The 27,148-nt window shown below is 40.1% G+C and overlaps 1 protein-coding gene across 1 annotated transcript in view; it reads right to left on the bottom strand.

The window, feature by feature from the left end:
* The window catches only part of myo16 (myosin XVI), a 375,473-nt gene that overhangs the window by 171,710 nt on the left and 176,615 nt on the right, over positions 1-27,148 (bottom strand). The window contains exons 14-19 of the mRNA XM_043691191.1: positions 25,703-25,768; positions 22,496-22,623; positions 19,992-20,097; positions 10,981-11,098; positions 3,798-3,945; positions 2,757-2,868 (exon numbers count right to left, since the gene is read on the bottom strand). Of these exons, the coding sequence (XP_043547126.1) occupies positions 2,757-2,868; positions 3,798-3,945; positions 10,981-11,098; positions 19,992-20,097; positions 22,496-22,623; positions 25,703-25,768 (678 nt within the window). The remainder of the gene's footprint in view (positions 1-2,756; positions 2,869-3,797; positions 3,946-10,980; positions 11,099-19,991; positions 20,098-22,495; positions 22,624-25,702; positions 25,769-27,148) is intronic.

Genomic DNA, 27,148 nt, shown 5'->3' with positions numbered 1-27,148 from the left:
TCATTGGAGAAAAGAAGGTTTGGGGTGACTTGATAGAGGTGTATAAGATGATTAGGGGTTTAGATAGGGTCGACAGTGAGAATCTTTTTCCTCGTATGGAGTCAGCTATTATGAGGGGGCATAGCTTTAAATTAAGGGGGGGTAGGTATAGGGCAGATGTTAGGGGTAGGTTCTTTACTCAGCGTGTCGTGAGTTCATGGAATGCCCTGCCAGTAGCAGTGGTGGACTCTCCCTCATTATGGGCATTTAAGCGGGCATTGGATAGGCATATGGAGGATAGTGGGCTAGTGTAGGTTAGGTGGGCTTGGATCGGCGCAACATCAAGCGCCAAAGGGCCTGTACTGCGCTGTATTCTTCTATATTCTATGTTCTATTAATGACAAATTTCAAAACTTATCAACAGAAATGCGTTGCCTTGACTTGCAGCAACCACTTTGAAAGGAAATCAGAAAAAATAAATATCCACTAAGGCATTATTATGAAGTTTGTTCTGTATGAAGGATATGATCTAAACCGTAAATTTAGAAAGATGGTAAAACTCCAAATCCATACACATGAACTGTAAAGAATGAATAATCGATCTCATCACATCATACAGAGGTGACCTACATGGTATGAAGGGGTCAATTGTAATCTTTAAGGATAAGCTCACCAAATCTTTGGGCCTATAGGAGACTAGAAGCAAACTTATCACAAACAATGATGCAACATAACTCCAATTGCCTAATGCATTTAAGAGACTTGAAGTGACATTAAATACACCACAGTACAGAATAACTACCATCATGTAACTCAGTAACAAAGTTGACAATGCTATTATCATAAGCAAATAATACAGAGCTTTGGATCTGTAGGCAGTCAGTCCATGTGACATTTTATAAATTCCTGCTTTGGAAATAGAACCAATCTGACTCAAGGTTGGAATACAGAAAGACTCTAACCTCACAACTTTAATGCATTGTTTAAGCTGAGCTATCACCTTTTTTTATGAAACCTTAAGTTATCTCAGGAATGTGACGTGAAAGAAGTTTTGGAATTTACATATTAATGAATCAAAACCTGCAATCCATTCTAAGTGATTAAAGACTTAACAGCAATCTAGGCTTGTTCAACACATCACATCAGTTGTCTGACACTTTGATCTTTTACTAAAAATTCTGTGCCCTATGATCCTGTCCCACTAGCTACCTGATGAAGGAGCAGCGCTCCGAAACTTTGCACTTCCAAATAAACCTGTTGGACTATAACTTGGTGTGATTTTTAACTTTGACCACCTCAGTCCAACACCTGCACCTCCAGATCAAGGGTAAGGAGCTGAGCCCTATGACTCACTGTGTGGAGATAAACTGTCATTTCCTTCCATCATGACAATGCCATTGAATGTCAGGGCAAATGGTTAGATTCTCTCTTGTTGGAGATAGTCATTACCTAGCACCCTTGTGGTATGAATGTTAGACAAGTGCCAGATATGTCCAGTGCTCATTTCAGTGACCACATCATTTTATTTTGTTTTTGATTGTGGTTTAAATTAGGAAAGGGGTTATTTCACAACAAAGGACTGGGGAAAGAATTGCCGTACTTTTAAAAACCAAGTTATTGAAGCTTATTTTAGGATTTGGAGGTGACAGTGTTGGACTGGAGTAGTCAAAATTAAAAATCACACAACACCAGGTTACAGTCAAACAGGTTTATTTGGAAGCACTAGCTTTCGGAGTGCTGCTCCTTCATCAGGTGGTTGTGACAATGAAGGAGCAGCTTTCTGAAAGCTAGTGCTTTCAAATAAATCTGTTGGACTATAATCTGGTGTGGTGTGAGTTTTAAGCTTATTTGTAGTCATGTTTACACTATCGTTTTGCAAATAATGTGGAGAAAGGTCTAAAGGATGGCTTCAGGCTTTGTGCACAAAGTAAGATTTGATCAATTACAAGTTGGTTTGAGCAATTGTGACCCGTCATGGATGCCAAAGGTCGTCAGCCAACAACAACTCTCTGATTGGTTCCTGGGAACCAGAGCAATGCAAGAAGAACCACACATCTCTCTCTCTCTTTCCCCAATAAATCAGTCAAAGTAAAGAAAGCCTGTTTTATTTTTCACCAGTTGCTACACAATCTTATTCTTAACTAGGATGTCTAGTGATATGTCTTGTTATTTGTCAAGTTTGAAATAATTGCATTTGTAGACACAAAATTCTGGGGCTTTTTCTGAAAATGCATTTCACAGGTCTCAACACAGGCTGTGAAATGATACATTCTTGTTTGGTAGTTGACTGTAGTGCAGTAGTGAATCCTATTGCTTTCTGGATGTAGTCAGATACATAGAGTTCATCAATAATGTTGGAACCACATCACAAGTAACATCCGTAAAGATGAATTGTATCTTCAAGTCTGTAGAACAGATCTGATTTTCAGACTCTGCTCCAATTATAGTCCCAGAGCTATAGAAAATTACACCCATACTTAGTTATAAGCAGAAAAAATAAAAATTGGTTTGAATTAAAATGGAAATGGGCAAATAAAACTGTAATTTTCAGTGATTTAACCCAATTTCTGGCATTTAGATATACCCAGCTGCACCTCATTGTTTTGAATTGACAAAGGAATGAAGTTGGATTGAAAGAAGGACAGTGAGTTTCAAATAGCCTGCACTAATACATCAGAAAGCACATAGTTCATATTGAGCTTTCAAAATTCTGGAAGTATGTAAAATGAAAGTTCAGATGATGCAAGTTGATGACAATGAAAGTTGATGCATCTTACCAGGTTGTTGAAACCCAAGTTTCTTAAAGCTTGCTTTACAGCAAGAAATTTGTCCCTGTTTTGAACTGTTTCAGCTGCTGTCACCTCCTCTTGTGAACTCTGATTCATATACCTGGTGCAGAATAGGACAGTTAATTCAGTTACTTAATAAGAACAACTAATGCTTTACTGCTTCTGACCATCTGGTGCTCACTCTGCATGTAACATACGAGAATATTATTCTTCTGGGAAAACTACTCCCCCAACTGGACAGTTCAAATTTACATCAGTAACAGAAACATCAAAAAGGAGTTTTTGACCTTGAATTTGATATGTTTTTCAGCTTCCATGCTGCATTGGTTTGTAGAATGGAACACAATTGCACTGAAGGATGTGTAGAGAAGAAGACTGCATGCAGTATCATAGACTTCCTACAGTGTGCAAGCAGTTCTTTCAGCCCATTGAGTCCACACTGACCCTCCAAAGACCATCCCAACCAGATCTAACCCGATCTCTGTAACCCTGCATTTCCCATGGCTAACCCACCTAGCCTACAATCTATGGACACTATGCAATTTAGCATGGCTAATCCACCTCACCTGCACATCTGTGGACTGTAGGAAGAAACCAGAGCACTGGAAGGAAACCCGTGCAGTCACGGAGAGAATGCGCAAACTCCACATGCAGTCGCTCAAGGCTGGAATCGAACCTGGGTTCCTGGTGCCATGAGGCAGCATTGCTAACCGTGAACCACCATGCCACACAACACTCAATTTATTAAACAGATGCTTCAAGTTTAATCTGAATCCTTAATCTGGAATACTGATCTGCCAGAACCTGGGATTGAAGAGTAAACTCCTGAAGCAGAGTGAATCAGAAGATTTCTTTCCCTTCTGGGTATATACATGCAACTCACTTCTTGCTGTTATACTTTCCATTATCAGATAACACATTTATTGGAATAAACTGAGCTTCCATTGACTCACCATAAGCAAATCTCTGGGATCTGTTAGATAATATGGAATGGGATCTAAGACTATTCAGGAAGAATTTAGCACGTACCTGTGGACAAAAGGATTGCTGAGGTACAAAGCACACCTCTCCTCAGTTGACAGACCATCAATCATCAGGTAGAAAATATTAAAATTGCACTGGTTCAGTGGACGAGAGATAAGGCGAGACTTCTCTAAACAGAAGGTATAAACTCTGGCTGCAAGAAAAATCATCTGTTAACTTATCAGAACAGTGTCACATCTTTCAATAAGGTTTTATCAACTATTGATTCCCATTGTTAGCGTAAACCTGCAGTAAGTTACAAGTGTGCCATGCAATAACAATGTACTTATTTTAAAACTTATTTTGCTTTAATAGGCGTTGTCCCAAGTTAGCCATGTCGATTATATTCTAAGTTAAAAATCACACAATACCAGGTTATAGTAAACCTGTTGGACTATAACCTGGTGTTGTGTGATTTTTAACTTTGTCCACCCCAGTCCAACACCAGCACCTCCACACCATGATTATATTCTAGTTATAAAAGAAGGTGCATTCCATGTTCCCAATGACATTCCAGAATAAAAATGCATTCTCAATCAATCACTTAATGGATGAAAAATCACCGATGTCATCTAAGTCTTATCATAAGACGTCTACTGCTCTCTGCTTGGAAAATGGAATCAACTCTGTATTGACAGGAGAATTGTTAATGAAATGGTGTTATCTTTCTGATGTTGCCCAGAGATTATCTGCTGACACATCTCCCATGGACATTACTGTGGGCACATCCCTAGTGACTTTGCCTCAAGTGTCAAGCCAATGTTACAGGCAAGAGCAACTACAACACCATCAGTAAACCCAGCAACAACCGTAATCACCAGCAGCTTCTGCACTGCCTTCAGAGGGACAAGCTGCAAGTAAACATTTCCCAAGAAGGCGGAGGAGAACGAGCAGACTTCAGATTTACAAATTTAGTAATCCTTTTCTACAGCTCTCTGAAAGATCATGCAGGTGCCAATCAAAGACTGTCTTGGGTCTTCATCTCTGAACTGTGTCATCTGATGAAGGTGGACAGAAGGAATGGGTGGCCCTCCCATAACAACGGCCTTCAAGGTTACAGCTACCATGAATACTTTTATTCCAGCAGCTCATTTCAAGGAATAACTGTGGAGCTGTGAAGCAAATCCCAATTTTCGACTTGTAACTGCATCTGGAAGGTCACCGATGACATCTTCTCCAGAACATAGCTGGCTTTTTCTCTCCCTACCATGACGAGGAGAGTCAAACTGCTCATGCAGTGGGATTATCCACCATTGCTGGCTTCCCCCCAAATGCAGGGTTCCATAAACCACAATAACTTCCTTTCAGAGCATCCTATCACTCACTGCAGAGTTCATCAACAGAAAAGGCTTTTGTTCCATCAATGTTTAAACTATCGGTAACCATTGATGCCAGATTTTGGAGTTCAATGATCAACATCTTGGAAACTGCTATGAGGAGGCTTAACCTCCCTCCACCCCATAATCATCCATGTATTCCAACCATGAAGTCAGAGCATTTAGCTGTTTGACTAAAAGTTAGTTCTACAAGTTAATATGGTTAAGCTAGTTCCATAAATAACCATGATGCAAAATCAATAAAGTGAAACAAATGGGGGGTGAAATGTCTACAAATTAAATTTAAGTTTGGAGAAAACTCAAATTTCTACTTGATAGAGGTATACAAGATGATGAAAGGCATAGATAGAATGGATAGCCAGAGGCTTTTTCCCAGGGTAGAAATGGCTATCATAAGGGGGCATAATTTTAAGGCGATTGATGGAAGGTTTAGGGGAGATATCGGTTCTTTACACAGAGAGTAGTGGGCACATGGAATGAACTGCCAGCAGTGGTAGTAGAGTCAGAGACATTAGGATAGGCACATGGATCATAGTAAAATGAAGGATATGTAGGTTAGTCTGATGATTAGATTGCCTACAGTATGGAAACAGACCCTTTGGCCCAACAAATCCACACCGACCTACTGAAGAGTAACCCACCCAGACCCATTCCCCTATCCTATATTTACCCTTGACTAATGCACCTAACACCATAGGCAATTTAACATGGCTAATTCACCTGACCTGCACATCTTCAGACTGTGGGAGGAAACCAGAGCTCCCAGAGAAAACCCACGCAGACACAGAGGGAACGTGTAAACTCCACACAGACAGTCACCCAAGGTGGGAATGAAACCCAGGTCCCTGGTGCTGTGAGACAGCAGTTCTAACCACTGGACCACCATGCCACCTGATCTTAGAGTAGGATAGAAGTTCGGCACAACATTGAGGGCTAAAGGGCTTACATTGTGCTGTACTGTTCTATGTGCTATGTTTTAAAACCCATGTCACTTTTGTATTCTCAGCATGTCTTATGCTAATTGTTTTTGTGACAATATCATATCTTGTTGGAATTAAATTTTAAACCCGGCATGTTAACTTTGATTAGTCGAGACATTGCCTTGAGAAGTGAGCCAGCTTGTGTCTGTTGCCTATTTTGCTGAGTTGAAACAGGCTCAGAGTTTGTACGTGTGTTTTGTTTTATGATGCAAAGAACAGGACACTGTGAATTAATGCATGCAATTTTCCACAAAAAATTTATAAGCTGCTCTGTTGAGTGGAAGACAAAAAGCTTTGACAAATGTTTCTTTTTTTTTCAGCAGTACTCAGCATGTTCTGTACTACCAAATGACTCTTTCAAAGCCTGCCCATATCTGCTGCACTGTCAGCTGATGGTGGAGTTACTCCCACCACTGGATTGCTCTCATTCCCATACACGATTCAGGACTTTAAATTTTGGTTGTAATCCCATATGGAATTGGAAAATGCATGACATTGCATAATGTTAAAAAAAAAAGAGTCGAAGCTTTTCATCTTCCACTCGGCAGGTCTGAAATACAAGAAAACAAACTTTGGAAAGGAACAAACAATTCACACAGCACACGAAGAGGGTGCTGAGGTTGTCACAGAGATGCAGTATGAACATTGCCATGGGATGCAACTGGGGTTAGCTGTTTCCATAACACTTTCCTCAGTGAGAAAAGGTGGAATATATTGATATATTCTGACATATTCCCAAGGGGAAATACTTATCCTGTGTTACCACAGTTTATAAATTTCACAGAGATCACCTCTCACTCAGTTTGCCCAAGCCATAGTGTGATGTGGTTTACTGTTGACCTGCAATGGTCATGCTATGATACTTATGTTAATTCCTGTAACACAAGGGCAAGATGTGGGTCACTTAGTAGTGAAGTTTCCATGAACCTTTATTCCAGCATCTGGTATATATACATACGTTACACTCACAGACTGGACTCAAGCTGAGCAATTTAATTGTACTGCAACATGCTTCCCTCAGCATATCATGCTGCAAGAGACCAGGACTTGATAAGATGGAAACTATCACGTGTTTCCGTACATATAGACAAAGAAGGACACCACTTTGACTAGGAAAACACACACATTCTACGACAGGTGAAACAAAGACACGCACGAGACCAAAACTCCATCAATAAACACACTGATTTAGATTCTATCTACCTTCCCTTGAAAAAAAAACCAGAAATGATATCACCCAAGTTAAGAAACCAAGACCTATAAATAGAGAGGTGGGACGTACCACCAGCGCTTCACCGGAGACTCTCACTGATGATGTTACCTAGTCAAGGTGAAGAAACATCTGAAAACGAACCTTCCAGCTCAGCAAGCTAACGTACATACTTATCATTAACCTGAGCTAAAAATCTTCTCAAAAATTGCTAACTGAAAGCTTTATACCATAAGATTACATATCATCATATGACGATAAAAATATTATTGTGTCCCTTAAATTGTATTTCTGTTATGATACTTTGCACATCATTCCTTTAACTGATGAAGAACTGGACCCTGTCTGTGAATAACTGTAGTTTCTAGCCAGCACAAATAAATAACATGAAGGTGATAATCTTAAATTGGCTTCTGATGTAATATTTAGGACAGTCAGGTTTATTAGTTAAATGTTGTCCAACAGCAGAACTGCATCTAATATTGGACAAAATGCTTTGAGTTTTGTAAGCACAGGCTCATTACGCTCAGATGATGTGTTACCACTGTCAATAGTCAAAAGGATATGTTAGTTTGATGCAGTCGCTAGTCATTAGGATGCATTGTCAACATAGCTGGCATCGCGCCAGCACTGAAACCCAGGTATCGCATTACCCAACCGTAATGTGGCATGCTGTTTGTTTCTTGCCTAATGGCAGCATCTTATTGGCAGAGAATATGGCTCATGTGTTTTCTGAAAAGGAGTTGTTCATCCGTTTCTCCAACTTTTAAGATAGCTTTTCCTTGCAGTGTAATCGATAGGGTAAACTGGGCACCTTTCAGGGCCAGAAGTGACAATCTTGAACCTTTCCATCAGTTCACGTGACTGATGATTTAAGGCACCTGAGCTTGGTATTAGACTTATGCAGTGAGTAGAAGGCACTGGTCATAATTATAAGATTACCAAGAAATGAGAGCTTGCATTGGATGTCAGTGAAGGAATCTAACGCCTATGTCAATCACTGAATGGAGGCTTGTGGTGGGTACTGGTTAAAAAAAAATCTGTCAGCAGATTGAACAGCCGACAGGAGGAGAGGGAGCTGGCTTGACTGCTCTATTCAAAGGTAAACTTAAGCCCAGGATGGAGTCTATAAAGACATGGAAGGGAATTCTTACATGCACCTGCAAATTCAAATATAGTAAATGAGATATCACATATCAAACACTTCAACATGGTTAACTGTTACTTTATCGAAGACATAGTTTTCATGAAAATGCAATAAAGTGGAATGACACCCATTTCCTGTTCTGCCATCCTGAACCATCCAATAATTAAAATCAATTATGGCCCCTGGTTCTAAACTCCACCATCTGGGAAAATATCTACCCTATGTTTCCACTTTTATAAATTTCATTGCGATCACCTCACACAATTCAAAATTCTAGAGAATACAGATCCAGTTTACCCAACCTTTTTTCATGGGATAGTCCCACTATGTCAGGAGCAAGTGTCCCTCTATGGCAATGACATTTCTGCTGAGATAAGGAGACCAAACTTGCACACAATACTCCAGATGCAGTCTAAGCAAGCTCCAGTGCAATTTGCAAGACTTCACTATTCTGGTATTCAAATCGTCTTGCAATAAAGGCTAACATTCTATTGGCCTTCCTATTAGCTTGCTGCACATGCTTAGTAGCCTTCTGTAACAGATCCTTACTGACAAGAAATACTGACCAGACCCCTGACCATTGAGTTTGTAGCTCCTAGACTTATGGTATGCAAATTCTCCTGACTGCCTCTACCAATTGACCACTTCCCACTGCTCAGACTGTAGTCAGGCACATTCCCTGACCATGATAAGCCCAAACAGATGACTGATTGTGAAAAGTCCCCGAACTGTGTGTGAACTGTGTCCATGACTGACAGTACAAGGATCTCCTGACCAACCGTGGCTCCCCCTTGTCTGGGCTGAGGACTAGCCCTCGCCAGTTTCGAAGATAACATTTTCTTGGAATGACCATGCAATGTGCTGCACAAGCAGCTGGAAGTGTTCGATTCACGTTTTGATGTGCCAATCACCAAGACTCTCCTTCCACAACAAGCAATCTTTATGTCTGCATAAAACAGTATCTCATAAAAGCAGCTTTGGAAACCTTAGCTCTGGCTGACGTGGCAAAGCACTAACAGGTTGGAGATGTCAAGGCAACTTTAGGCATGAATGCTGTGATACTAACTGTGTGAGCAAGCCAGCAATCAGCCCAGTCCAATCAGCGAGCTCTCTGCCTGTCTTTGCACGCAATGTATCCCTTTAGCTGCCTTTCAATGCTACTTACAACACAACACTGTTCCAAAATAAAGCAGAGAACTGCTGGAGGTCTGAAGCAACACAAAAATTGCTGGAAAAACTCAACCAGTCTGGCAGCATCTGTGGGAAGAAAGTAGAGTTAACGTTCCGAGTCACTGACTCTACATTGGAACTGCAAGACTGTTCTTTATGCACTATGACCTGCCAGTGTACCGGGGAGGTGCCATGATGGACATAGGGGTTGGCAGATGCCAGATACCAATGTCCAAGAACAAGGGGTTCACACAACTCGTGCCCATGGACACTTCCTGAGGTTTACATTGGCAGTGAACAACATGAAGGTCAGTTGGAGCAAATAACAAACAAAATCCATCAGTAACCCATTCTGGTATCCATGTCTTCTTGATGTCTAGCTTGTTCATTAAGGTAGGAACCTGAATATTATTAAGGTGGGTTGTACTATCAACATGACATTAAATATTCATTTGCCACCTCGCCATGACATTGATGAAAAGCATAAATGATGGAGTGAGCTGCTCCTACCATGGAGATGGGCTTCTCCTCCAATTTGACTGCAAATCTCAAGATAGCCCATGTTACTCAAACTCCTCTATGATTCCACCCACAGTTTCTAAAGTTCCCAGATGTTCTATCAAGGTCATCACACTTCTTTGGCTGGTTGAAAGGATCATCAAGGCAGAAAAGTCTTATAGCAACTCTACAGGAAGCAGAGCTGTAACCAACAGCTGGTGTTTTAGTTAGATAAAAGTAGCCGCAAACACAGACCGCCCAGCTGTTACAACCAATAACCTGGCAAAGGAACATTGAGTGCCCAATGGTTTTGAAGTGAATTTGGTGTCTACTGTTAAGGGCACAGTGCAAGGGGGAGGTGGGAGAGGATGGAGAACATGGAGAGAAGAGAATGTGAATAGATTTGGGAGGAGAGGAGAGAGAGGAATAAAAGAAGGGGAGGAGAAGATGTATTAGCAATAGTTTCCTGTTATAGGTGCTTTCATGAACAGGGCTGGACCAGCAGAACCAAAACTAGGGCATGAAAAGTTTTTAACAGTCACTAATAATCTCATTATCTGCCAACATTTGTGTCATTATGGAATTGGGAATCAGCAGTCTATAATAGGTTCACACATCTGTGTATTAATTCAAATCCCCAAACCAACATGATTTCAAATGGTCAGTGCAAGCTGGTGTTAATCTGAACCAGGGTTCAAGAACCATGCCAACCTATAAGTTATGAATACTCTGGAATTAGTGAATTACATATCTCACCCTTTCTCGTTTGCTTTTCGATAAGCTCTGCTCCAAGAGTACAATTTTGTGAAATCCTGCAAGTTAAATGCTTCCACAAAAAAAGCCTTACCTCCAATTAAAGTCCTGTTGTTTTCACCGAACTGCAATCCTAGGTATTTTATATACCGACTGGAGTTCTCATTCAGTGTCGTGTTTGCATGGCCGAACGATTCCAACACACAGCTAACCTGAAAGAAAATATTCATCTATAAATAAAATATCACCAATACTGGCATGTACAGCTTTACATTCCTTTCTGTTGCACAAGTGACATGGAGACTAAAAGCAGTATGCATGAATAAAGTTATTCTTACTTAATTATGTAAGTTAAAAATCACACAACACCAGGTTATAGTCCAACAGATTTAATTGGAAGTACAAGCTTTCGGAGCACCGCTCCTTCATTAGGTGCTACCTGACAAAGGAGCAGCGCTTGGAAAGCTAGTGCTTCCAAATAAACCTGTTGGACTATAACCTGGTGTTGTGTGATTTTGAAGAATTTTAGATTATTTTTATATATTCAGTAAAATTTATATATTACTAAACTGGTCGTCGAAACGGAGAGATTCATTTTTCCTCAGTGACTTCATTGTTCTTTGTTTTAAGGAAAGAATGAAGCTTCAAATGATTCTTTTTTATTTGTGGTTGACAGTAGATATTTTAATTGGGAGGGAGCAAAATTTGGTCCTTGCGTCTTTTGAATAAGGTGCACCACACCAGAATATCTGTGGTGGCTGTCACCAACAAATGTCAGTGTAACATTAATGAAAATGATAGATTTCTGGTTCACAGCTGAATGCCTTACCTGCCTGATTAGAATTTGATTGACACCCTTACTCCCACTAGCTCTTCTAACCTGAAATGGAACATCAATATTTTCTTCTGCCTCAGAAGGAATTCACTTTCTCTGTCATGTTATAATCATGATTTCCCCTCAAGACCATAAATTGTTCACAATTGAAATACAGCCAACACTCAAACACAGCTCAAATAAAATGAAGGACTATGGATGCTGTAAATCTAAAACAAAATTGCTGGAGAAACTCAACAGGCTTGGAAGCATCTGTGGAGTGAGAAAGAGAGTTAATGTTTTGAGGAGTGACCCTTCTTCAGAACACCATGAGTTCACAATGACAGTTCTGAGGAAAGATTGCTGGACCTGCAACATTGACTCTGCTTTCTGTCCACAGATGCTGCTAGGTCTTTTCATTTTCATTGCAACACTGCTCCCTAATCTGAGAAGACTCCCGCATTCTACATTCTGCACTAAAGGTCAGAAAATAAATACCTCACTTGCTGAAATTTTTCAACTCTTCAAATGATTTCACTTCTAGATCTCAACACTGTAGCTTAATCTTGTTACATTTGTTCATTTTCTTTAGATTTGTGGTTTGACTCTTCACCTTTATATCTCAGTTTAAAAGGAATCATCCTAAAAATGCGATCTTAATCCATATTCACAGTATTGTTTCCTTTTTGTAAGTTATTCTCAAAACATAATATTCCACAACTGATTTGAGGGGACTATAGTAATCATTGTGTTTCAGTCACATTATTAATTCTCCAGTTGTTCCCTCTTTTACTCCTAAAGATTGTTTGTATTTGAGAGTGACGTGCATTGTAGCAGCTCCTTGTGCCTGAGAACAGCCTCTGAGACCAGATCACTCCATGTTCCAAACAAGTTACTAATTCTGGTATCATCCCTCAGAAGAGGTGCATCTTGTGGGATTTTCTATCATTTCTAGAGTCTCATGTGCAGTCAATGTCAATCAGAATTTCACATGATTGTCTGCGCATTTATCAAGGTGAACTGAAAATCATAGGCTTGTAATATGCAATGTAAGCAAAAAACTCAAAGAACTGTGGATGCTGGAAATGAGAAATAGAAACAAAATTTCTTGGAAAATCTCACCAGGCCTGGCAGCTTCTGTGGAGAGAAAGAAAGGTTAAAATTTTGGGTTCAGTGACCCTCCATCAGAACTGACTCAATCTGCACTGGCTGCACTTTTAGTTCCATCAGCAGTCTGTGATTCTAACCCACTCAACCAATGGCTGACTCACGAGAAAGGTGCATGATTAGACACCAACTTGGAGAATTCTGCTACTGTGCGGGCTAACACTCCAACCCTCAAACAACCTCAGCGTGATAGATTACCTGGTCATTTAACCCATGTCAATTATTGTCACCATTGATAGAGTCAGCATTAAGTGATCTTCTAAATACTAATTAATCATGTGATGTGCTTTGACATGATAAAATGCTGAGCGTTGGTAAGGTCCACACATGGGCATTCCCATGATGCTTAATACTTAGCAACAGCAATGTAACAAGAGGAGCAGCTTAACCACAAAGAGGACCATGTGGCTCAGTGGTTAGCGCTGTTGCCTCACAGCACCAAGGACCCAGATTTGATTCCAGCTTCCGGCAACACGTTGTCCCTGTGTCTGTGTTGGTTTCCTTTGGGTGCTCTAGTCCAAAGATGTGCAGGCTAGGTGGATTAGCCATGCTAAACTGTTCCATGACATCCAGGAATGTGCAAGCTAGGTGGATCAGTTATGGGAAACGCATGGATATAGGGTGCGTCTGGCTGGGTTGCTCTTAGAAGAGTTGGTGTAGTCTCAGTTTACTGAATGTCCTGCTTCCACACTGTGGGGATTCTATGCTTCCCCATCCCTTCGGGCCACCTTGAGCCTCCACAGCCCCAGCATTACCCAGCCATTTCGGAAAAGGAAACTCTGACCTGCTCCACCTGCAGAATGTGAGGGCATTCTGATCACTAACTCAACAGTTTGTATTGAATTTAGTTTTCAACAGAGATTTTGTAAGTTATTTACAGTTAGGAAAAGGGATTCTAGTTAGACAGTGTTTCAACTGGAAAGGAGGAGTATTTTCTAACTCATGAAATACCATGTATTGCAAATATAGCAAGTAGTGAAGTGTTGGAGTGTCTTGAAAAATGGAAACTGAAGTCCAGTTAATTGGATGAGGTCATACTTTGAAAGATGCAACTTCTCAAGTTGCTGAAGTGAATGGAAAGAATAAAAAGAGGAATCTTAGATACTTCAGAATACAAAAATGCTCCACTGATCTCTTTGGTTTCAACATATATGATGTGCTGAATTCTCCAAGATTTGGTATCATAAGTGACACAAGTGTTTGTATAATTATCCGTCACATTTTTCACGATCTCATTGTTGGTGATAATAGTTATCAAGGTTTGTTCAATTGAAATCAAAGCCTATAAGCACCTTTAAACTTCAATGACCAGGATGCAGAGACTGAAACAAGGACCAGGAAAGAATGTAAAATCTGTGGTGTGTGAGATCATAATGGGTGAATAAATACAATTTCTAGAAGGTAGCTGGAAAAGTTTAAGGGTTATCCAAGTCAAGATAATGGAAAAGCAGCCTGCCAGTGAAAACGCCCCACAAAGTTCCAGAAAGATGATGGAGATATAGTTTGGTATCAACTGTGTCAATGACAACGAGGTCTTGAAGAGGAACATTGCTGAGGATCGAGAAGCAACCAAGGATGAATATTATTTGAAAAGAGTGAATATAAAATATTCCTAAATGATAAAATGAAAATTTACTTAAATGCAAACTGTTACATTACACATTAAACATGCAGTGTAATGCAGCTGATATTCCAGGTGATGGCACTATAACTAAAGGAAATGTTATGGGAAATATAAATTGCTTAAAAAGAAATAAAACGACGTACAGTCATGAAATGCGGTCATGGTTGATCTAATAATTGTCAACTCTGCTCTCCAGCCTTTCCCTGAAAAACCCTTGATTACTTCGCTGATTAAAAATCTATGTCAGCCTTTAATGTAGTTAATGACCTAACCTTTACAGCACTTTGCAGTAAAACTTCCACAGATTCGAGAACAAATTCCTCCTCTGCTTTAAATGGGACCCCAACCTACTCAATCTCTCCTCATGGCAGAACCCTTCTATTCTCAGGGTCAATCTAGTGAATCTTCTCTTGACTATCTCCTATACCTATACATCCTTCCTTTGATTATGTGACCTAAACCATTCACAGTAAATCAAATGCAGTCTAACTAATGCTTGTAGAGTTTCAATAAGGTTTCCACACTTAGAGTCACAAAGTCATAGAAACCTATAGCATGGAAGAAGGCCCTTTCCTATTGCCAGCGAACTACACAAATCCAAATTTCCAAAACTTAACCCATTGTATTGTATGCCTTGACATCACAAGTGCACATCTATTTTTATATTGCATTTCCTTTGAAATAAAGGTCAATCTTTCACTTACTTTCCCTATTATTTGCTGAACCTATATGCCAGCTTTTATTATAACTCATTGTATAAGGACGGACTCCCAAATCTCTCCATGCTGTAGCTTTCTGCAGTCTTTCTCAATTAAAAAAAACTATGCAGCTTCTCAATTTTTCCTGCAAAGGTGCATAGTCTCACATTTTTCACACTATATTACATCTGCCAGTTTTTTGACTACTTGTTTAATCTCTATTCCTCTGTAGACTCTTTGTGTCATCTTCACTATTTACATTCCCACTATTTTTGTGTCATCTGCAAACTTGGCTACAGTACTTTTACTTTCCTCATCCAAGTCATTAACACAAACTGTAAATAATTGTGGCCACAGTACTGTTCCCTATGGCGCACCATTAGCTACACATCGCTATCCTGAAAATGCCCCACTTATTCCAAATCATTCTCTTCTATTAGGTAAGCCAACTTTCTATTGATGCGAATAGACTGTTTCCTACACCATGGACTTTTCTCTTAAGTAGATTAACATGTGATACCTTACCAATACAAATATATTATATCCACTGCTACCCTTTCATCCATCCTGTTGTAACCTCTTCAAAGAAATCTAGTGAATTTGTCAGGCATGATTTTCCCTTTGTGAAGTCATGCTGATATTGCTTGATCATTTTATGTATTTTTTAAATGCGCTGCCATTACATCCTTTATAATAGACAGTATTTTCTCAATAACAGATGTTATTGGCCTGTAGTAAGTTGCTTTTCTACCTCCTTCCTTTTTTAAATAAAATGTTACATTGCCAGTTTTCCAATTGTCTAGAATCTTTCAGAATCTAAGCAACCTTGGAAAATTATGATCCATGGACCCGTTATCTCTGTAGTTACTTCTTTAACAATCCAATGATTCATCCTATCAGTTCCAACGGATGTATCAGTCTTTAGCTCCAGTGATTATTTAGTGTTTTTGGAAAGTTGTTCACATCTTCTATTGTGAAAACTGATGCAAAGTTTTCAGAACATTCTTCTGCCATTTCCTCATTCCCCATTATTATTTCACTAGCCTCATTCTTTCAGGGGTATTTGTTTACTTTGGTCTCTCTCTTCCGTTTATAGTTTTAAAGAAAGTCTTGCTGTTCAGCTTGACATCACTTCCATTTACTCACAGGCCATTCAGCCCAATGGGTCCATGCCAAGTTTTTCAATCCACTTAGGCCCCCTCCCATTTTCTTCATCCAAATCTAGCATTGTTAACATCTCCTCCCTTCTCCCTCAAATGCTTGACTAGTTTCTCCTGAAATGCATCTTTGCTTTTCACTTGAACCACTCCCAATGATAGCAAGTCTCACATTTTCTCCAATCTTTGTAAAGTTTTGGTCTCCTTACTTGAGATAGGATGGACTGGCACTGGAGGGGGTGTAGAGGAGGTTCACTAGGTTGATTCCGGAGTTGAGGGGGTTGACTTATGAGGAGAGGCTGAGTAGACTGGGATTATATTCATTGGAATTTAGAAGAACTAGGGGGTATATTGTACAAACATAAAATTATGAAGGAAATAGAGAGGATAAAAGTAGAGAGAATGTTTCCACTGGCAGGTGAAACTAGGACAGGAGGGTATAGCCTCAAAATTAGGGGGAAGCAGATTTGGAACTGAATTGAGAAGAAACTTCTTCACCCAGAAGGTTGTGAATCAGTGGAATTCCCTGCCCAGTGAAGTAGTTGAAGCTTTCTCATTGAATGTTTTTAAAGCAAAGATAGATAATTGTTTGAATGGTAAAGAATTATGGGCTCGGTGAGAGGGCGGGTAAGTGGAGCTGAGGCCACGGGAAGATCAGCCATGATCTTATTGAATGGCGGAGCTGGCTCGATGGACCAAACAGCCTACTCCTGCCCCTAGTTCTTATGTTCTTATATAAAATAGGTTTCTTTAGATTTCTCTGTTGGATTTCTTGCTGAATATTTTTAATTGACAGCCTTATGCCCGAAATATCGATTCTCCTGCTCCTTGGATGCTGCCTGACCTGCTGCGCTTTTCCAGCAACACATTTTTCAGCCTCTTTCATACAGGAAGAAACATTTCCTCTATATCCCACTTCTATCAAAACCTACCACAATTTTAAAGACCTCTATTAGGTCAGATCTCAGAGTTTTTTCAAAAAAAGACTCAGCCTTTCAATTCTTTCTTAGTATGTATATAGTATGTAGAAATACACATTGGCATGCTGACCACATTGGCCTATGGCTGAATATGACAAAATGGCTATTAGGGGTTTCCTTTTTAACTGACACTTTCAAAGGAAGTTTTAGCTGATGCAACATTTCATATAGCTCAAATCATGGCCTTCACAGACAGACAAGAAAATGCCTCTAAGTCTTAGTAAGATGGGACTAGAATTCAAATGGAAAGACTTTAATAAGGCAGCTCAGATGAAAACCATTAGATTTGAGATTTCTACTTTTTATATGAAATAGAAAGGGAAAGCTTGACCTAACTGAGATGAGGCTTTTCAAAACAATTAAAATTATATACTAGATTAGACACAAAGTCATACAATAATAGCAGTTTAGATTTATTAGGCCTTGAGGAATTAAATTTCTGAAAGCAGTTAACCTGGATCCAGAGACACCCTTGAAGAAACATTTTACTCCATCACAAAAAGATTACAACAACAAAATGTGATGAACAAGATAACCTCACAAGAATACCAAGATGTAAATAACGTAGCAAGGTGGGTGGGGGGAGGGGGGGCAATCTCCTGTTCCCTGGATGCTGCCTGACCTGCTGTGCTGTTCTAGCAATAAAGTTTCAAGAATAAACAACAAGATCTGACTTGGCAAGTCAGATACTTACAAAGTTATACACAGTTAAACCTAACACTATGATTCTGTGACAAAGCGAATAATTTTGGGAGCAAGTCAGATAAAAGAGAATCCACTCCTGAAATTGTTCACTTTGCCATAGAATCCTAGTATGAGGTTTAACAATGCATATTTTTATAAGTAACTGTATATTAGAGCTGTTATTACAAATATTATAACAATTGGTAGAAATTAACACCTTTTTAATCTTCAGTACTAAGATCAGCAAGGGATACGAATTGCATGATGGAATTTAAAAAATCATTAGTAATAAGCAAACATTCAATTCCACTGGCAAGTGTCTCAGAAGGGACTTAACAATCAGTGTGGGATTGTGGTCAGTAACATAAGAGTCCAAGGATAGGTGATAAGGGTCTGGCAAACATCACGAGATGAAGTTGCCCCTCATTGATCATATATTCACAGGACTGGATTCTGGATCAGAGGGGATGTGACAAGCACTGGTATCAATGTTGCATATAACCATTGTAAGGCGATATGTATAAATATCCGGACTTTATTGGAAAAAGTAGAGTATCACCGACCTCAGATCTGAGCTGTATTTAAGAGGGCAGAAGGGTCCCATGTGAAATCAGATTCAAAGCGGTCTCTGGTCTCTCCCACACGTGTGGTAAAGGAGCTCCAAATAAAGATTGACTTGTGCTACTGCACATTGGACTCAGACTCCTCTTTAAAATTCCTCTCCAACAAACAGGAGGAGAAAGTGAGTTCTGCAGATGCTGGAGATCAGAGCTGAAAATGTGTTGCTGGAAAAGCGCAGCAGGTCAGGCAGCAACCAGGGAACAGGAGAATCGACGTTTCGGGCATAAGCCTTTCCTGAAGAAGGGCTTATGCCCGAAACGTCGATTCTCCTATTCCCTGGATGCTGCCTGACCTGCTGCGCTTTTCCAGCAACACATTTTCAGCTCTCCAACAAACAGCCAGGAGTCATCAGTATAATAACGATGCTCTCATTGGCACCGGGGCAATTGGACAGCTTGTGCATGAACTGCACAGGGGTCCAGATGCAAGAGACAGCAGTTCTCTGCAGCAAACTAACCAAAAAGTGAAAGGTAGCTCATCTCTCCTCCCATTTGCTAAAAGCTATTGCCCCTAAGCAGTGACAGAAAGACCCAAAAACAAATGAGTTGAATGCCCTGTGTCTTCAGCGAAGCACTGAAAGAATCTGGAAAAAAAGGTCAGATATCAGAAGGATTTGGAAGAAGCAAAAGAGAGATCTCATCAAATCATGTGGACTTGTGTGCTACTGGACTACATTTCTCCAGTATCTTTACCTTCATCCGTAACATTGGTATTTGTTTGCCTATGTCTGGCTGTATGTCTGTTCGGATTTAGGAAAAGGATAGGGCTAACAGAATTATAAGTCAAGAACTCCAAATTTGTTTTCCTGTTGTTAGATATGACTTTTTTTGTAATAAATCGTCCTTCTATATCATTTTATCAATGTAATATAACAAGTTGGTTTGCATGCAATAATCTGAGCGTGATCTAACCAAGGGTGTGATGTAAGTTGAACATAACTTCCCTACTTTTCAATACTATCCCATTGGTATGAAGGACAGAAAATTAAAAGATTAAAGATCAGTAATAGAGCCCCAGCTTCTGGAGCACAAGACAGCTGTAAGTTGCTACCTTTATCTTATGGGAAATACAATCAACAAGTTACAAAATGCACTTTGTGCAGATTGCATATAAAGGCTGGATAATGAAAACTGAACACAGTTCACATATTAAAGCCTGTAATGTTTAGTGTTGGTGTCCCATCAAATGATGCACCATGCTGGGGGCAGAATTACAATGTTTTAAAACCAGACAAGTCTGAATATTTTGCTTTTAGTTTCAATAAGAAGTGAGCAACAATGTCATATTATCTTAATCCTAATACTGCATGGATTACAAGAGGTTTTTTTTGCCACACGATTATTTATTCTTTGCTACTTACATGGTTAATCTTTGTCTCAAGCGCACACTCAGTGGTCATTGATCTACACGCCAGGTGCTTCACAATGTGTTTGCACGCTTCTGTTTTGCCTGATCCAGTTTCACCACTGCAAGAGAGAAGACACTAGAGTCTGATCCTTTTTTTCAGAACACATCAAATGCATCAGACGGAAGGAAACAGATTGAACAGAGCATGAAGCTTTAACAAAGCACGGCTAAATACTAGTAACTCTCACCTTGGTTGGGGGGGGGGCGGTGGAGAGAGAGAGAGAGAGAGAGAGAGATGGTGAATTTAACCTGAGGGTGTGTAAGGTTTTCAATTTAATCCCATATTAAAGCTGGAAGTGTGCCCTGGAGTTTGACCCCTTCAGTGGCAAAGCTACCATCTTCAGAATCACAACCCCATTGTTACAAACTGACCCAAATTACATACGCCAATGCTCACATTTCACTGTTCAACTTTATTTATTTTAGAACTCACTAGTAGCGAAGTTAATGAATCCCATTTAAGGTGACGAAGTTTAGTCAAAGCAACTGCTTCTTTAATGTTTATCTCTTTCTCTCCAAAGGACACTAATGCTTACTGAATGGGAACTAAGAGTGGAGTTGACAAGGATTGAATACAACAAGGAAAAGGTGCTCATGTGGGAATTTAGAGAAGGTTGGACAATTCTGGTACATTTTCCTCAAGCTAACATTTAGGCCAACAGTCAGGTTCTACAAACTACATAATTTGAGTTTAACAGAAGCTGCCCGGCAAAATGGCATGGAACAAATAGGATCTTGGGAATTCGGTGTAAGTGCAGACTTATTGCAGACAGAGATGGAGTTGCTGCTTTTTACATCTCTTCCTCAGCCTCAAATAGCTGGTGATTGTTCATAGACATTAATTAGATGAGCAGGTCAGTGATCGGTTAGTGATTTAAAAAATGTTAATCCATCAAAACACACGCAGTTTAAATTGGGCACTAGGGAGATACAAGGAATGCTTTAAACTTATAGTAAAACTGGTTGAACTACTCAATAGAATACCTGCAGAATTATGAGGCACAGAGGGATTTAGTGTTCTGGCGCAAGATTTACAATACATACAGGTACAGCAAATATTTAAACATTAATGGGATACTATCCTATATTACTAGAGGAATTAGCAGGTTTTAAAGTAGATAAACCCCCAGGCTCAAATGAGATGTACCCTATGCTATGGTGGAAGACAAGGGAGGTGGTTTGCAGGAGTTACGCCATTAATTTTCACATCTTCTCAACATCCTCTGTTAGGACTCACCACATGTTGAGAGAAATTAGTTCCTGTAGTGAGAGCTTAATGACCAAAGTTCATCGATTTAAAACAGCAGCTTAACAAAAAACTGGAAGGGGAAATTAGAAAACATTTCTTTACACAGCAATTTTGTATCTTCGACAGAATAAAGGCCATAATTGACCAGTCCATGCTTGCAAACCCTCAAACCAAACATTCTCTTATTGGCTGTCATTTTGTGATTGGACTTACTGAAAAATGTTCATTGTGCTTATAGCTACACTAACAGCAAATGTAAAAAAAATCGGTTAAATTGGTAATGTGCCTTAACGATGCTTGTTAAAAGTGACATAGGGACCTTAGGGGTGCTTCTACATCTCTATTGCTTCCCCACAACAATGTCTTGGTGAATCAGAGTTGATTTGCCACACAATCAGCTCGCTTGTAGTTTAAATCTTTGTGATAATTTGATATTTGGCATTCTTTCATTTGTCTCAATTAATGCAATTTGAAAAACTCCAGCTGCATGTCTCTCTTTTAAGCAATATTTAAGTTCCATACTATGAAGCACATATCTAATAACTCACCTCTTATATCAAATCCAAACCTAGATAAAATTTCTGTTAGCTAACATAACCTTGCTTTTGCTAAGATTCACTGCCTCCACAGTGAATTTAAACTATTAAACTTCCATGCTTTGAGATCATTCCAACCATCTCTAGGATTATTTTATATCTTACCACAGCAATTTTGTCTCATTTTTTATCCCAGATTATGTTCAAAACTCTTCCAATAGAATTACAACTGATCCCCAATCCCTATTCCACAGACCAGATGCCACAGTGAATACAATTTCAACATTAAAAAGAACATGGAACATAGAACATCACAGCGCAGTACAGGCCCTTCAGCCCTCGATGTTTTGCCAACCTGTGAAACCAATCTGAAGCCTATCTAACCTACACTATTCCATTCTCGTCCATATGCCTATCCAATGACCATTTGAACGCTCTTAAAGTTGGCGAGTCTACTACTGTTGCGGGCAGTGCGTTCCATGCCCCTGAGCCATTTGGACAGGAGAATCAGAAGAATTTAGAGGGATATGGGCCAAATGCAGGCAAGTGAGACAAATTCAGTTCAGGAAACCTGGTCAACATGTATGAGTTGGGCCAAGGGGTCTGTTTCTGTGCTGTATGACTCTATACTCAAAGGGCTATTAATCATAACTTAAGAAGTGCTAACTGTACCTCAGGATGAAGCACTGTGACCTTTGCTCCTGTATCATCATGTGATAAGCTCTTTCAGCACAGGAAAATATGTGTGGTGGGAGTGAGGAACTCAGCCTCACCATATTATTCAGATAAAGCTGGGTGATCTACAAAAAAAAGTACAGATTATTGCAAAGTGTGCTTCTATCCTGGACAATCATAAAACATTCTTCTGTTGGAAATGAATGAAACAATAATTACAACCGGCATACACTCTCTCTACACCACAGAGAAATAGTAGCCTTTTCCTGGTGATGCAATGTTAGATAATTTTCCAGTGAAAAGTACTCCAGAAAATATTTTCCTCTTGGAACTAAATTTCAAAGTTAATCATGTTAATAATCGCCTGGCATGAATCTTGTAGGTAAAAACGTGGACTGCAGATGCTGTAAACCCGAGTTTGGATTAGAGTGGTGCCTGAAAAGCACAGCAGGTCAGGCAGCATCTGAGGAGCAGGAAAATAGACGTTTCGGGCAGAAGCCCTTCATCAGGTGTGAATCTTGTGCCAGGTTAAGATTTTATTGATTGATTTTTATTCCCACTAAAACTCCTTTGCTTCCAGTAATTAAGGTTTGAGATTGGAGTGAATTTTAACCAATGTTCCTTTTGGTAACCAAACTTTGAAATGGAGGCATTTGTCATCAACCTCTGAGTCTGCTGGGTGTGTTCAGTTGACTCAAGAACCCATTGGAAAAGGGCAGGAGTCCCAACATTTAGGTAAATTGAAGTGGCATCACATTGATAAGATCTTTTATTTGCAACTGAACTAAAATCCATCTGGACTTTGGACTGGGTAAAGTAGAAAATTATTATTGTCTGCCCCACAGGATCAAACCTAGAACTATCTCCTCAACCCCTACCTTTTCCCTGTAACCCTACATTTCCCAGGGCTAATCAACCTAGCTTGCAAATCCCTGGACACCATGGGTAATTTAGCACGGCCAATCCACCTGACCTGCACATCTTTGGACTTTGGGAGAAAACCAGAGCACCCGGAGGAAACCCACGCAGACACGGGGAGAATGTGCAAACTCCACACAGACTGTCACCCAATGGTAGAATCAAATCCTGGTCCTTGGCGCTGTGAGGCAGCAGTGCTAACCACTGAGCCACTGTGCTACCCATTGCATTGTATGTAAATGAGTATTTCAGGAACTTGCCCAGAGTAGATGCGATGGGCCAAATCGCTTCCTTCTGTGTCATAACATTTCTGTAATTCCGTCATAAATTAGTGTTAAACTGATCACTGTCCAAGCCAATGGGACTAATTGTATAATTTACTGAGCAACCAATGAAACTTACAGAAAGCCTAGTTAAAAGCCTAGAAAGCAGACTGGCTGGTGGGGGAGGCTGGAGAGGGACGGACGCGGAAGTGGCTTAGATGAGGAGGAAGGGAGGAAGGGAGGAAGGGAGGAAGGGAGGAAGGGAGGAAGGGAGGAAGGGAGGAAGGGAGGAAGGGAGGGAACGGCAAAACAAAAAAATTTAAAAAAAAAAAGGGCGGCACGGTGGCACAGTGGTTAGCACTGCTGCCTCACAGCGCCAGAGACCTGGGTTCAATTCCTGACTCAGGCGACTGACTGTGTGGAGTTTGCACATTCTCCCCGTGTCTGCGTGGGTTTCCTCCGGGTGCTCCGGTTTCCTCCCACAGTCCAAAGATGTGCAGGTTAGGTGAATTGGCCATGCTAAATTGCCCATAGTGTTAGGTGAAGGGGTAAATGTAGGGGTATGGGTCAGTTGTGCTTTGGCGGGTCGGTGTGGACTTGTTGGGCCGGAGGGCCTGTTTCCACACTGTAAGTAATCTAATTAACTCAATACCATGAAGAGAGGAAAATAAATCAATACTCATTGGGATCAAAATTGAGTCTCTAAATTCCAATGCAGACTCTTTCTGGATGAGAGTTCCAATTCACATTCTCAGTTGGAGTCTCACATACAGCAGGAACACCTGTAAATTACAGTGCGCCTGATGTTAGTCTGTGGTAGCTGAATCAAGAGTGCATTGCACTGCTTTGCTGATGTCAGTACAAAATGGTCTGAGCTACGTCAAATCCAGTGGTATGCTGTGCACTAAAGGAAAGTCAGAATTGTTTTTTATTTATTCATTCACAGGATGCAGTGTCACTGACTAGGTCACCATTTATTGCCCATCCCTAATTGCCCACAACCACATTTCTGCAGGGCAGACCAGGTAAGATTGGCAGATTTCCTTCCCTAAAGGACATTGGAGAGCCAGACGGGCTTTTCCTTGACAATCGCTACTGGTTTCATGGTTATCATTAAACTCTTAATTACAGATTTTTAATTGAATCCAAATTCCACTAAATGCCATGGCAGGGCAAGATACCTTCCCCTGCAACTGGAAAAGAGGCAAAACCTACCAGTACACCAACCCCTCACCTCCATCCAGGGCCCCAGATAATCCTTCCAAGTGAGACAGAGGTTCACCTGCTTCTCATCCAACCTAGTTTACTGCATCAGGTGCTCCTGATGTGGTCTTCTCTACATCAGGGAGACGAAACATAAACTTAGGGAACAGTTCACCGAGCATCTCAGCCAGGCCCACAGGGGCTGACTGGACCTCCCAGTCACTGACTATTTTAATTCCCCTTCCCATTCTCTTTCCGACATGACCTTCCTTTCCCTCCTCCATTACTACAATGAATCAAACCACAAATTGCAGGAACAACACATCATCTTCCGCTTGGGAAGCCTACAACCTGGAGGACTCAACATTGAGTTCTCCAATTTCAAATAACCTCCTTTCCCATCACCCGATTCCCTTCACAGCCTCTCCCTCTCCCTTCCATTCCTCTGACTGACCCTTCTTCTTGCCACCAATCGGATTCATTCCTCCCATCAACCAACCAGGTCATACCCTCTACCTGTGTTCACCTATCCCCACCTCACCATCTTGCCCCATCCCCACCCCACCCCTTTGTCTGCAGCTTCCCCCACACCCACCCCCAGTTCTGAAGAAGGGTTACACCCGAAACGTTGACTTCTCCATCTCCTGATGCTGACTGACTTGCTGTGTTCTTCCAGCCTCCTCCCTGTCTAACAGGGCAGGGATTGAACCTGCAAACCCAGATCATGACTGGTGTCACTGGATTAATAGTCTAGAAATAATATACTAAACCATTGTGTGACATATTATACATAATTGCCCTAAAAATAAATTGTGCTCACCGTGGTGGAATATATCGCAAGTTCTTTATATGGATTTACCATCAGCAGAATATGTCCGATATAAGTCTGAGAAAAAAAAAGTCAGTCATTCAACGATTAATATGAGTCATTTTGTGAAGGGGAGACTTAAAGGATAAAATCAGATTAAATATAATATTTAATAAGGTTAATTGAAAAAATACACAATAAGTATCTTCGGCATCTGTTTGTCAATCCAACTTGTATTAGAAGGTTGTTCACTGAGCAGTCTAGTAAGTTCTCTCCCATATCTTCCCAAATTTGCTGTGGTTAACCACCTATCAAACTACATCACATGATTCTAGCCACACTCTGTTCCCGGAACAACTTGCTGTTCAGCAGATATTAGCCAAAAGAATGGCATCTCTTGCACCTGCACCATCATTGAAAGGCCACTGTGCACCTTGACAAATACAGCATTACCCCTCACTTATAGCAGCAAGAAAGTGTTCACAAAACTGTGGCTTGTACAAATGAATATGATTCTCTAGGAAGTAATGGGGCAAACAAAACTTTGCATAATGAGTATATGATTTTTTCACACCACTGGGTTTAGCAAATTTAGTTCCAGGTAATGGTCATAGCGATAGCTAGGTTTGGTAATACAGAAAATAAAAACTTTTTCCATTTTTGAAGTAGCAGTTTAGGAAAGATTTGATATTGGGCCAAAGCTGAATCAACAACAGAAGATTTAAATAATTTCTATTATTGAAATTCTTCTTTGATATATTTTTGTAAAATCAGAGCAAGAATCTCCAAGAATGTCTTTTAATTCTTGCACTGGAAAAGTAAATATTAAGGTGCAACAATAAACTTTATATCCTTGCCTCTATTAACATGCATTCATTTCAAGATATGAATTCAAACAGATCTCAAAGTTGCAAGGTTGAATTACAATTATGCCAATGTGCACATAAAAGCAGTCTTTGCCATCCCAAACAGACTCACAAACTCTGAAAAATTATGGGAAAAGTGCATACATCTAGAAGTAAAATAGGTAGATTTCATTCAGAAAATGCATCCTCTGAGATGTGACATTATTAGATGTAGCACACTTGAAAGTAACAGGTAACTTTGGATGTCTGTGCACAGCTGGAAGTTTCCTTGCTCCTGATTTCCAGCTGTTATAGATGAACAGCTTTAAGTCGCTAACAACTCATTATGGCAGAATAGATTACTAGCAGGGTAGTGAAACACCAGCTAGATAGACTTATGTTGTTTATTTTCTAACATCTCCTCAGTTTCTATAAGACACAAAGAGTAGGTTTCTATGGGTTGGGGGCCTTTTGTTACCTAAGGACAACTGGTGGAACTTGCTTGATCTAGATTTTCAATGCAGAGATTATAATTAACTGTATAATGTAGTCTGGTTCACACCTTAATCTTCTTTAGATGTTCCCCCTTTTTTTAATGTTCTGACTTTCACCA

This window comes from Chiloscyllium plagiosum, chromosome 6 (genome assembly GCF_004010195.1).
Source record: "Chiloscyllium plagiosum isolate BGI_BamShark_2017 chromosome 6, ASM401019v2, whole genome shotgun sequence".
Taxonomy (NCBI): domain Eukaryota; kingdom Metazoa; phylum Chordata; class Chondrichthyes; order Orectolobiformes; family Hemiscylliidae; genus Chiloscyllium; species Chiloscyllium plagiosum.
The sequence above is the reverse complement of the archived record's forward strand: the minus strand, read 5'-3'. Positions and strand labels throughout refer to the sequence as shown.